Here is a 13,601-nt window from a genome sequence, read left to right as displayed (position 1 = left end):
TTTGCTATTTTTCAACTGATTTGTCTTTTTATTGTTCAGTTATAAAAATTATTTATATATTCTAGAAACAAATCCCTTATCAGATATATGATTTGCAAGTATCTTTTCCCGTTCTGTGGAATATCTTCTCACTTCCTTGATGGTGTCCTTTGAAGCACAAAAGTTTCTGATTTTGATGGGGTCCAATATATCTGCTGTTTTCCTTTTTGTTGCCTGCACTTTTGACATCATATCCGATAAACCACTGCCTAACCCAGGTCATGAATAATTATTCCTGTTTTCTTCAAAGAGGTTTAGAGTTTAAGCTCTTATACTTACACCTATGGTTCATTTAAACTTAATTTTTGTAAATCTTGTGAGGTAGGGGTCCAAATTCATTATTTTGCATGTGGTTAACCAGCTGTCCTGGGTCTGTTAATGACTGTTCTTCCCTCCAGTGCATTGCCTTGGCACCCCTTGTCCCAAGTTTACCTCTTAGGCAATCACCTCCCTAGTTGAAACACTCACTAGCTTACCCTTAAAATTATCTCTTGCCTAGTTTCCTTGCTTTCTATACTCATCTTTTAATGCTTTAGTAAACAAATACTCATTTAATCCTTTACATAATTCTATTTTAGAAAATGAAAAAGCAGAGTAACGATGAGCAACTCATTCCTGAGGAATTCACTTTATTTCCCAAAGAATTAGAAAAATGTATGCATTTTCTAAGGGAGAGTATTTGAAAGCTGAAAAGGTGTGGGTGTGTTACAGCTGCAGGAGAGATGAACACATGCAGTTACCATCTGAAGCTACACACCTACACTAATATGATAAGCATTAGACATGTGACTATTAAGCACTTCAAATATGGCTAGCATTACCTGAAAGGTGCTGACATTGAAAAGTGAACAATTTTGTAGGACTCAATTGATCAATTTTTAAACTTATCACATGTTGAAATATATTTTGTACATACTAAATAAGACCTATTATAAAGTTAGTTTCACCTGTTTTTTTTTTTTACAGTTTTTAATAGGAAGACTAAAAAACTTAAATTTACATATGTGGTTTATATTATACTGCTACTGGGCAGTGCTGTTGTAGACCTCCCAAGAGTGACTTTTATTCAACATGACTGGTGTCCTAGAGAATTCAGTTTTTTGGGGCAGAACTAGGTATCAAGCACTAATGGGATAGAAAACTGACTTACGATTTCCAACCCTTGTGAAAGTTATCATGTAGTAGAAGATGGGGTAAACAACTATCCGATGTACATATTCAACTGTCACTGAGGACCAGCAGAGAGATCAGAATCCATGAGGAGGCAAATTCTGCCTGTTTTTTCTGATATAATTCCAGGGCCTACAAGAGTGCAACAGTGCTTGGCACGTAGTGGAACACCAAAAAGTTACTTAGTCTTTAAGAATGAATAGGGTTTCAATGGTTTCTAAAATGTAAGATGAAGAAAGTACCTTCTGGAAATACAAATGAAAGAATGAAGCATATATTATTCTAGACAGTAAATAGCAGAAAATGATAGGTTCTCATCAATTAAATGGCTTTTTTATAAAATGACCTCCAACTTTCATAAAATTGACTGTCAGATGTCAAAGAATATGAATTTGTCCTTACTTGGCAATACAGAGTATCTATACTCCAGGTTACTGCCAAGAGAATATAGTTTCAAATTATCCCCTTCAGTTACTACCACTGCCAAAAGCCCACTTGCTCACCTCAGAGAGAACGAGCTTTCTCATTCCTCTGTGAGTGTTGCTTAAAAGTGGGATGCCACAGGCCATAGTCCTTCATTTCAAACTGAAGTCCATTTAAAATACGTGTTAGGGGTCCCAGCCCAGACAGACTGAGTAAGAATCTTTGATGGGTAGGGACTGCGCAGTTGATCCCTCTTCACTATGGCCCACAGTTGGAACACAGTCACATTCATTCGTTTGCCTGTTGTCTATGGTTGCTTCTACAATACAGCTGCAGGGCTGAGTAGTTTTGACAGAGACTTATGGTCTGCAAAGCCTAAAATACTTATTTACTATTTGGCTCTTTAAATAAATACTTTGCTGACCCTGCTCTAGACAGTCTAAATTTTATTTGGCACCATCTTAGAACACCAAAAGACGGAGACAGTTGAAAGTATTGTTCTGTAGCCTCAGAGAATGAAGTCAATTAAGTTATCATGCTTTGACATAACTCTCTCAGCTCGCACTGGCAAGACTCTTTCATTGTCCAAAGATTTAAAACATATTTTTATTTTTAATTATTATAGTAAATAATAGTTGTTATGGAATCCACGTCACACATTCTGATACAAGTATAATGTGTAACGATCAAATCAGGGTAACTGGGATATCCAGAACCTCAAGCATTTATCATTTCTTTGTTGTCACGAACATTCCAATTCCACTCTTTTAGTTACTGTGAAATATATAAAAAATTAACGATAGTTGCCCTATTGTGCTACTAAACACTATATCTTACTCCTTTTTTTTTTTTTTTGAGACAGAGTCTTGCTCTGTCACCCAGGCTGGAGTGCAGTGGTGTGGTCTCGGCTCACTGCAAGCTCCGCCTCCTGGGTTCACGCCATTCTCCTGCCTCAGCCTCCCGAGTAGCTGGGACTACAGGCGCCCGACACCACGCCTGGCTAATTTTTTATATTTTTAATAGAGACGGGGTTTTACCTGTGTTAGCCAGGATGGTCTTGACCTCCTGACCTCGTGATCCACCCGCCTCAGTCTACCAAAGTGCTGGGATTACAGGCGTGAGCCACCGCGCCCGGCCTGTATCTTACTCCTTCTAACCGTAGTTTTGCACCCATTAACCAAGTCTTCTCTATCCCCAATTCCCCACCACCCTTTCCAGTCTCTGGTAACCATCATTCTACTCTCTGTCTCCATGAGTTCATTTTTTCTTTTTTTTTTTTTAGTTCCCACATGAGTGAGAAGATGTGGCACTTGTCTTTCTGTGCCTGGCTTATTTCACTTAATGTAATGTCCTCCAGTCCCATTCATGTTGTTGCAAATGATACGATTTCATTCTTTTCTATGGTTGAGTAATATTCCATAGAGCATATTTACATTTTCTTTATCCCTTCATCAACTGATGAGAAACTTATGTTGATTCCATAACTTGGCTATCATGAATAATGCTGGAATAAACATGTGAGTGCAGTTATCCCTTTGATATACTGATTTCTTTTTCTTTCTTTTTTTGAGACAGAGTCTCACTCTGTTGCCAGGCTGGAGTGCAATGGTGTGATTTTGGCTCACTGCCATCTCTGCCTCCCGGGTTCAAGCAATTCCCATGCCTCAGCCTCCCGAGTAGCTGGGACTACAAGTGCACACCACCATATCTGGCTAATATTTTGGATTTTAGTAGAGACAGGGTTTCTCCATTTTGGTCAGGCTGATCTCGAACTCTTGACTTCAGGTGAACTGCTCACCTTGTCCTCCCAAAGTGCTGCGATTACAGGCATGAGCCACCGCACCCAGGCCTTTCTTTGGGATATATACTCGGCAGTGGAATTGCTGGATCATATGGTTGCTCTATTTTTAGTTTTTGAGGAGCCTCCATAATATTTTTGTTTTTCTTTTTTTGAGACACAATCTGGCACTGTTGCCCAGGCTGGAGTGCAGTGGAGCAATCTAGGATCACTCCAAGCTCCGCCTCCCAGGTTCACGCCATTCTCCTGCCTCAGCCTCCCCAGTAGCTGGGACTACAGGTGCCCGCCACCATGCCCACCCCATTTTTTTGTGTAAAAATTTTTATTTTGTATTTTTAGTAGAGATGAGGTTTCACCCTGTTAGCCAGGATGGTCTCGATCTCCTGACTTCGTGATCTGCCCACCTCGGCCTCCCAAAGTGCTGGGATTACAGGCGTGAGCCACCACGCCCGGCCTCCATACTATTCTTCATAGTGACTGTACTAGTTTACATTCTTATCAACAACATATAAGAGTTCTCTTTTTTCTGCATGCTCACTAGCATTTGTTATTGCCTGTCTTTTTGATAAAAGCCATTTTAACTGAGATGAAATATTTCATTATAGTTTTGATGAGTATTTCTCTGATTAGTGATGTGGACCATTTTTTCATATACCTGTTGACCATTTATCCATATATCTTCTTTGGAGAAACATCTATTCAGCTCTTGGGCTTCAGATCTTTTGCCCATTTTAAAATTGGATTTCTTTTTCCTATTGTTTTAGCTCCTTATATATTCTGGTTATTAACTCTTGCCAGCTGGGGAGTATGCAAATATTTGCTCTCATTCTGTGGGTTGTTGCTTCATTTTGTTGACTGTTTATTGTGCAGCAGCTTTGAGCGTGACGTGATCCCACTGTCCATTTTGTTGTGGTTGCCTGTTCTTTGGAAGTCTTACTCAAGAAACCTTAGCCCAGACCAATGACATTATTTCCCAATGTTTCTTCTAGTAGTTTCATAACTTCAGGTGTTTAATCCATTTTGATTTGTTTTAGTATATAGCAAGAGATAGGGGTCCAGTTTCATTCTTCTACATGTGGGTGTCCAATTTTCCCAGCACCATTTATTGCAGACTGTCCTTTCCCCAATGTTCTTGGTGACTTTGTTGAAAATGAGTTGGCTGTAAATGTGTGGATTTTTTTCTGGGCTCTCTATTCTGTTCCACTGCTCTGTGTCTGTTTTTGTGCCAGCACCATGCTATAGCCCTGGAGTATAATTTGAAGTCACATAATGTATGTAATGTGATTTCTTCAGTTTTGTTCTTTTTGCCCAGGATTGCTTTGCCTACTCTGGGTCTTTGTGGTTCCACAGAAATTTTAGGACTGTTTTTCCAATCCCGAAACATTCTTCTGTGAAGAATGTCCTTGGTATTTTGACAAGGGTTGCAATGAATCTGTAAATTCCTTCGGGTAGTGTGGACATTTTAAAACACTGATTCCAACAATACTGAATCCATGACCATGGACTATCTTTCCACTTTTTGGCGTCCTCTTCAATATCTTTCATCAGTGTTTTATAGTTTTCACTGTAGAAATTTTTTGCTTCTTTGGGTAAGTTTATTCCTACGTATTTTATTTTATTTGTAGCTACTGTAAATAAGATTATTTTATTGGTTTATTTTCCAGATTGTTTGCTCTTGGCATACAGAAATGCTGCTGATTTTTATATGCTGATTCTGCATCCTGCAATTTTACTAAACCTCAGTTCTAACAGTTTTCTGGTAGAGTCCTTAGGTGTTTCTAAATTTGAGATACTATTGTCTGCAAACAAGAGTAATCTAACTTTTTTCTTTCCAATTTGGATGCCTTTTCTTTTCTTCTCCTGTTTAATTGCTCTGGCTAGGACTTCCAGCACCACACTGAAGAAAGGTGGTGAAAGTGGGTATCTTTGCCTTCTTCCAGATCTTACATACAGGAAAGGTTTCAGATTCCCCCCCATGATACTAGCTGTGGGTTTATCTGTCTGTGGCTTTTATTATGTTGAGGCATGTTCTTTCTACATCCAGTTGAGTTTTTATCATGAAGGGATGCTGAATTTTACTGAATACTTTTTTGGCATCTATAGAAATGGACACATGTTTTATGTCCTTCATTCTTTTGATGTGATGTATCGTATTTACAGATCTGAATATGTATTGGGTGGTTCTCTTACTGCTATAAAGAAATACCTGAGACCGGGCAATTTACTTAAAAAAAAGAGGTTTCACTGGGTCACTATTCTGCAGGCTGTATAGCAAGCATGACAGCATCTGCTTTGCTTCTGGGGAGGCCTCAGGAAATGTATAATCAGGGCAGAAGGCAAGAGGGGAACACACAGATCACACGGCCAGAGTAGGAGAGAGACGAGAGCAGGAAGGTTTAAAGAACCAGACCTCATGAGAACTCACTCACTATACAGTAGCAAGGGGAGGTGGTGCTAAACCATTCATGAGAACTCCACTCCTATGATCCAATCACCTTCCACCAGGCCCCTCCTCAAACAATGGGGATTACAAATCAACATAAGATTTGGGCAGGGACACAAACACAAACCATATCAGAGTATGCTGAACCATCCTTGCATCCCTGGGATGAATCCCACTTGATTACAATGAATGGTCTTTTAAATACGTAGTTGAATTTGGTTTGAGGATTTTGCATCTCTGTTCAAAGATACTGGCCTGTAGTTTTCTTTTTTTGTTGTGTCTTTGTCTGGTTTTGGTACCAGGGAAACACTGGCCTCGTAGAATGAATTTGGAAGTATTCTCTTCTTAGCTTTTTGGAATAGTTTGAGTAGGAGTGATATAATTCTTCTTTAAATGTTTGGTAGAATTCAGCAGTGAAGCCATCAGGTCCTGGGCTTTTCTTTGAGTGGAGACTTTTTATTACTACTTGCACTGAAAATCCATTTTTTTTTAATTCAAAAAACACAAAAACAAACAAAAAACAACCAAAAAACCATTCCTGGAGGGATGGTTGGTGAGGACTTTGATTTTGTCATAGTCTCTCTGTGATAAGGCTCAGAGGAAACTCAGCTATTTTCCTAGTGCAACAGTTAGTATATTTAACAACCAAAGAATTGTGAGTTATATACCTCTCTTATCTCTATGTATCTTCTGATGACATTTTCTGGGCTGCCCTCTCATGGCAAAAAAAAAAAAAAAAAATTGAGGCACAGAAAGAAGCCAGGTACAAAATGGAAGCTGCACTAATCATCTAAAGCAGGCATTATCATAACAGACTTGCCTGAGCCATTACCTACCACGATGAATTGGTATGACACTTTTTAACAAGGTCGGAAAAATCAGATTCTGTTTTCTTAATATTCAGGATCTTTCTCACTTTCCCTGAGCTAATGAGACACAGGTTTGTGGTAAATACATTCATTATTTTCCTACACATGAATTCCTAACAAAACCAAGCAAGAGCATACAAAGGGAAGACATACTTCAGCTAATTTAAAGGTGTCTTATGTTATTTTGCTTATTGAAAAAACTGAAAAGGTAGTAGGGAAAAGATATAATGTGGTAATAGCAAACTGCACCTGTGGTCTCTAATGAATAATCTCACTTCTAGTAAACAAAAAACTATCAAAAGAACTTAATTGAAACTCAAGGTAAACAAAAGGGTGAAAATATTAAAATAAGAGCAGAAATCAATGAAACAGAAAACAGAATAAAGAGTATCAATGAAAACAAAAGCAGGTATTTTGAAAAGATCAATAAAATTGTCAAACCTCTAGCCAGACTGACGAAGAAATAAGACACAAATTACCAATATAAATAATGAAACAAAACAAAACAGCCTTACAGAACCATCCAAAATCCAAAATTAAAAATAAGGGAATAGTAGCAACAATGTTATGCTAGTAATTTTAACAACTTACATGATAAAGACAAATATTTTGAAAGATACTACCGGTCAGGCACTGTGGCTCGCACCTGTAATCCCAGCACTTTGGGAGGCTGAGGTGGGAGGACTGCCTGAGGACAGGAGTTCAAGACCAGCCCAGCCAACCTGGTGAAACACCAGCTCTACTAAAAACACAAAAACTAGCCAGGTCTGGTGGCGCATGCTTATAGTCCTAGCTACTCGAGAGGCTGAGGCAGGAAAAGCGCTTCAACCCCAGAGGCTGCAGTGAGCCGAGATCGTACCACTGCATTCCAGCTTGGGTGATACAGCAAGACTGTCTTAAAAAAAAAAAAAAAAAAAAAAGATACAACCTACCAAAACACAAAACAAAACTGTAACAAGGAAGAAACACATAACCTGAATACTTATATACAAAGTTAAAGAAACTGAATTTGTAATGAAAACCCTTCCCACAAAGAAAACTCTAGCACCAGATACAGGGAACTTCCTCAATCTAACAAATGGCAAAACAAAAATACAAGGGAACTTCCTTAACCTGACAAAAGGCATCAACCAAAAAAACACTTACTGATGAAAGACAGCTTTTACCCAGTATTAGGAGTAAGGTAAGTATGCCTACTCACCATTCCTAATTAATAACATCCTGAAAGTTCAAGCTAGTGCAAGAAGGCAAGAAAAAGAAATAAAGAGCATTCAAAAGGAGGGAAAAAACTGCCTCTATACACAGATGACATGACTGCCTACACATAGGAAAACACCAAGGAATCTATACAAGAAAGTTCCTACAGCTAGTAATTTTAAGACTGCAAGGTTGCTATTAAAAAACAAACAAACTGCATTTCTACACAGTAACAGGGAACAATCAAATATTAAAGTAAAAAAAAAAAAAAACTATTTACAATAGCACCAAGAAACATGACATATTTAACTATAAACCTAACAAAATGTGTGCAGGATCTATTTGCCAAAAACTACAATACATTAAAGAAATAAAACAATGAGGAGATAACATTATATTCAGAGTTTGGAATATTCAATATTGTTAAAATGTTAATTCTCTCCCATGATTTGTAGATTCAAATGCAATCCCAATAAATCCCAGCAGGTTTTATTTTCTTTGATGGAAGGAAGATAAAAGTTGACAAAATTATTCTAAAATTTATACAGAAAGGCAAAGGAGCTAGAATAGCCAAAATAATTTTTTAAAGTATTTGAAGGATTTGCCCTACCTGATTTCCACATTTAATATAAAGCTACAGTAATAGATACAGAAGTAGGTGGTAAAAAAGGCAGACACACAGATGAACGGACCAGACAAGGGAGTCCAGGAATACATGGTCAATTTATTTTTGACAAAGGGAGAGAGGCAACTAAACGGCCAAAGTGTAACCTTTCAAACAAAATGCTTCTTCAAAATAAATACTGGACATCTATATGAACAAAAAAAACCTCTCTGCCCGTATCTCATGGCACAAACAGAATTAACAGAAATAAAACTTTTAAAGGAAAACAGAGGAAAAACTTTTTGATTTTGGGTTTGGCAAAGATTTCTGAGATACAAAACCAAAAGCATGATTGATAAAAGCAAAAATTAACAAACTGGACTTTATCAAAAATTTTTCTATCTTTCCTTTTGAGACGGAGTCTTACTCTGTCACCCAGGCTGAAGTGCAGTGGCATGATCTCAGGTCACTGCAACCTCTGCCTCCTGGGATCAAGCGATTCTCCTGCCTCAGCCTCCCGAGTACCTGGGACTATAGGCACATGCCAACATTCCTAGCTAATTTTTGTATTTTTAGTAGAGATGGGCTTTCACCATGTTGGCCAGGCTGGTCTCAAATTCCTGGCCTCAAGTGATTCGCCTGACTCGGCCTCCCAAAGTGCTGGGATTACAGGCTTGAGCCCCTATACCTGGCCAGAGCTTTATCAAAACTTACAGCATGTACTGCAAAAGATACTGTCATTAAGAGAAAGAAAAGGCAAATCACAGAATGGGAAAAAAATATTTACAAAATAATACCTGATAAAGAACCTGTATCCTGAATACGTAAATAAATAAATAAATGAATAAATCAAAAACCAAAAAAAAACCTCTCAAAACTCAGTAACTTCTGTGTACCAAAAAGAACAATCACAGAGTAAAAAGGCAATCCATGGAAAGGAAAAAAATATTTACAAATCATATATTTAATAACTGGTTAATATCCAAAATATATGAAGACTACTGCAACTCAACAACTAAAAAACAAGCAACATAGGGCTTAAAAATGGGCAACAGACTGGAATACGTGAAGTCTATGTTGTATTTTGCCACAAGGTTATAAAACCTCAATAAGAAAAGCCCAATTAAAAATGGGCAAAAGATTTGAATACATTTTACCAAAGATATATGGGTAACAAATGAGCACATCAAGAGATCATGAGTCTTTAGAGATAAGCAGACTAAAACCACATGTGATACCACTAGGTACACATTGAATGGCAGTTTGTCTTGCTCTGTTGCCCAGGATGGAGTGCAATGGCGCAACCTCAGCTCACTGCAATCTCTGTCTCCTGGGTTCAAGCAATTCTCCTGCCTCAGCCTCCCAAGTAGCTGGGACTACAGGCGTGGGCCATCACGTCTGGCTAATTTTTGTATTTTTAGTAGAGATGAGGTTTCACCATATTGGCCAGGCTGGTCTCGAACTCCTGGCCTCAGGTAACCCACCAGCCTCTGCCTCCCAAATTGCTGGGATTACAGGCGTGAGCCACCGTGCGCAGCCTTTTTTTTTTTTTTCTTTTCAAATCTCACAATACGGATTGAGTATCCTTTACCTGAAATGCTTGGGACCAGAAGTGTTTCAGATTTCAAATATTTTGGATTTGGGAATACTTGCATTACACTTACCAGTTTGGCATTCATAATCTGAAAATCCAAAATTCAGAATGTTCCAATGAGCATTTCCTTTAAACATGACGTCATCACCAAAAAGTTGTGAATTTCGCATTTCAGATTTCAGATTTGGGATGCTCAACCCGTATCAAGTGCTGATGAGGACACAGAACAACTGGGGCTCTTATACACTGCCAGTGGCAGTGTTAGATGGTAGAGAGAGTTTGACCATTTCTTTAAAACTTATTACCATGGGACCCACAGCCAAGTCTTTTCCTAAGTATTTACCCAAAAGAAATAAAAAGTTATGTTCATACAAAAATCTGTACACTAAAGGAGGTTTGTTCATAATCAATGGAAACTGTAAAACCCAAATATACCACAGCTGGAGAATGGACACACAATTATACATTCATACAATGAAATGCTACTCTGCAACAAGAGAAACTACTGATAGAGTAACATCATGGAGAAATCCCAAATACATTAGGCTACGTGTAAGAAGTCAGTCTCAAAAGGCTACATGTTATATGAGTCCATTTATATGACATTCTAGAAAACGCAAAAAAGTACAAAAAGAAACCATATCATTGGTTAAGTGGAGGTGAGGGGACAGGGATGATTAAAAATAGGTGTAAGGGAAAGTTTTTGTATTGAAGTTGTCTTGTATTTTAATTGTGGTGGTTACATGACTGTGTACGCTTGTCAAAACTCAGAACTGTACACTAAGGGTCAATTTTACTATATGTAAATTATACCAATAAAAACAATGAAAGTCTTAATAAAAACAAATGTAATGTGATAAAAATAATAGCAAATCATTGACATCACCACCAGTCATAAGGTAAGAAGTTATTTTATATGTTTAATCATATGTATCTGATTTAAATATGTTGCCTATCAATACATTTCAAACAAAAGGAGGCCATATTGCAGGTTTATGAAAGTTAAGGTTAGTATTATTTAATGATTTTCTTCACCATTTAATAATGAAACATTACAAAGTTGACTATAAAGTTTTTTGAGAGGGAATCTTGCTCTGTCGCCAAGGCTGGAGTGCAGTGGCACGATCTCAGCTCACTGCAAACTCCGCCTCCCAGGTTCACGCCATTCTCCTGCCTTAACCTCCCGAGTAGCTGGGACTACAGGCACCCGCCACTATGCCTGGCTAATTTTTTTGTATTTTTAGTAGAGACAGGGTTTCACTGTGTTATCCAGGATGGTCTCGATCTCCTGACCTCGTGATCTATCTGACTCGGCCTCCCAAAGTGCTGGGATTACAGACGTGAGCCACCTCACCTGGCCAAAAACCACTATTTTTTAATAATTAATTTACCCATTATCTACTATGTGCAGATCCAAACATTCGTGAGATAATCAGGGGCAGAGTCCAGGAACATGACTCTTTTCCCTTTCCATCTTCCTACTAATGGATACAGCTGGTAGAAATAGTAAGTGTAAAGTGCAAGGTCAATATTTAAATATTCTCTCTTTCCATACATTCTCTAAGAAAGGGAGTAATCAGTAGATTCAGCTCTCTTCAAAGAGAGGAAAGAGAATTTTGAGAGGCACTTAACTTTACAAATTGGTAAAGCATGAACTGGTGTCAATTTGTTCCATTTTAAACTTGGGAAAATCAAGGCTTTCGAAGGTGACTGAATCACTTCCCCATTTCTAAAGCAACAGAAAGGAAGAACTAGAATTCAAATTGATAGCAGTCTCACTTCAGACAAAGTTCTTAGTCCCACCAAGTAAGAACTCATCTCTTACTACTACTCATCTCTCTTCTCGCATCTGCAATTGTTTAAGCAACAGCTTGGGTCAACATGGTTGAAATCAATTACATATCTTTTAGGATTTTATTATGCATACAACCGGTTTAATTTCTAACTTCACTCCCACAATGCATGCATATATACTCAGAAAGGTTGAAGCAGTTTATAATAATTTATACTAATATACAGAGTCTTTTATCTGATCACTCAAAAATTTAAAAAGCATATCACTTACTTTTTAAGTCAGGAATAAAAGCAGCAAATACTCAAAAGGATATATGAAAAAGTAATCATGCTCACTTTTGACCTTAATAAAAAATTATTTTAACTCTAATTTTAAACAAAAGAATATAGAAAAAGTTTCCTCCTTCCTCTGGCTTCCTGACATCTGGCTTTCCTCCATTGTTTTCCAAGCTGCCAGTATCCTGAGTTATACACAGATTATTTACTGCAACACAAACTTACCCTGTGAAGCGTCACTGTATGTTGTTCCCATATAGCTGTTTCCTCCATTGCTGTGCTCTGACAAAGGAAAAGAAAAATAAATCATTTACCTTTTAAGAAAATGTCCTTAATAAGGTGAGCAAGAACATCCAACAATTCAGCATATTGAAATACCAAAATTCACACTGTTAATATTAGAGATACCCTGAAAGGACCTTAATAATTATGGAAAGTTTTTTGTTTGCTTTTAAGAGACAGGAAACGACACACAGGAACTTCCTTTGTTTTTAACTTAATTTGGACAGCTGCTCTATATTCATTTCATGCAAGCTGAAATCAGTATTCAAGCTAACTCTGCAACTTTGTACTTAATATTCGATAGAAAAGAGTAAAAACTGGAGCGGTATTATCTTAAAATATCTAATGGCATGTAAACATTTAAAAGCATCTCTTATGTTTTACAAAGGAAGAGAAATGCTTCTGAACACAGTAATTATAAATATACATGTTACAGGAAAACAGATAAAACCATTGCTAGGTTTGGCAAATGGCTGCTTTAAGGTCACAAACATGACTGCTCTACCTAGTTTCAGTTTTGCTACAGAATTACCTTCTCAAGCTTCACTTATAACCAAAAGAAAAAGAACAGCTTTTCTAGTGTATGTATCACACACGCAGACACACACAAGAAACAAAAACAAAAAAGAACAATCTCCCAAACTCCCCCAAGCATCATTATAAAATAAAAGCGACGTGAGCTCCAATACAGGTCCCACCCAAATTATAGTGTACTTCAGTTTTACCTCTTGTTATGAGCCTCTCACTAGAGAGGAAAATAAATTATTATCTAAGGCAGGGGTGTCCAATCTTTTGGCTTCCCTAGGCCACACTGAAAGAAGAAGAATTGTCTTGGGCCACACATAAAATACACTAACACTAATGAAAGCTGATGAGCTTTAAAAAAAAAAAAAAAAAAAAAAAAAAGATCGCAAAAAAAACCCATCTCCTAATGTTTTAGGAAAATTTACGAATTTGTGTTGGGCCGCATGGACCTGTGAACCACGGGTTGGACAAGCTTGATCTAAGGAATCAGCAGTAAAGAATTCAAAATAAATTTCTTTTAAATGGGGTTAACTGCTCTTGGAGACTTAAAATATTTCAGTCTCTCTTAACGTTACCATTTTACGAAA

General features: G+C 37.6%; 1 protein-coding gene across 5 annotated transcripts in view; it reads right to left on the bottom strand.

Moving 5' to 3' along the window:
• Window positions 1-13,601, bottom strand: part of TJP1 (tight junction protein 1) — a 274,011-nt gene that overhangs the window by 93,191 nt on the left and 167,219 nt on the right. For all 5 annotated transcript variants that reach the window (XM_025389949.1, XM_025389950.1, XM_025389952.1 and 2 more), the window contains one exon: window positions 12,433-12,489. In XM_025389949.1, the coding sequence (XP_025245734.1) occupies window positions 12,433-12,489 (57 nt within the window). The remainder of the gene's footprint in view (window positions 1-12,432; window positions 12,490-13,601) is intronic.

Source organism: Theropithecus gelada, chromosome 7a (genome assembly GCF_003255815.1).
Source record: "Theropithecus gelada isolate Dixy chromosome 7a, Tgel_1.0, whole genome shotgun sequence".
NCBI classification, from domain to species: Eukaryota; Metazoa; Chordata; class Mammalia; order Primates; family Cercopithecidae; genus Theropithecus; species Theropithecus gelada.
The sequence above is the reverse complement of the archived record's forward strand: the minus strand, read 5'-3'. Positions and strand labels throughout refer to the sequence as shown.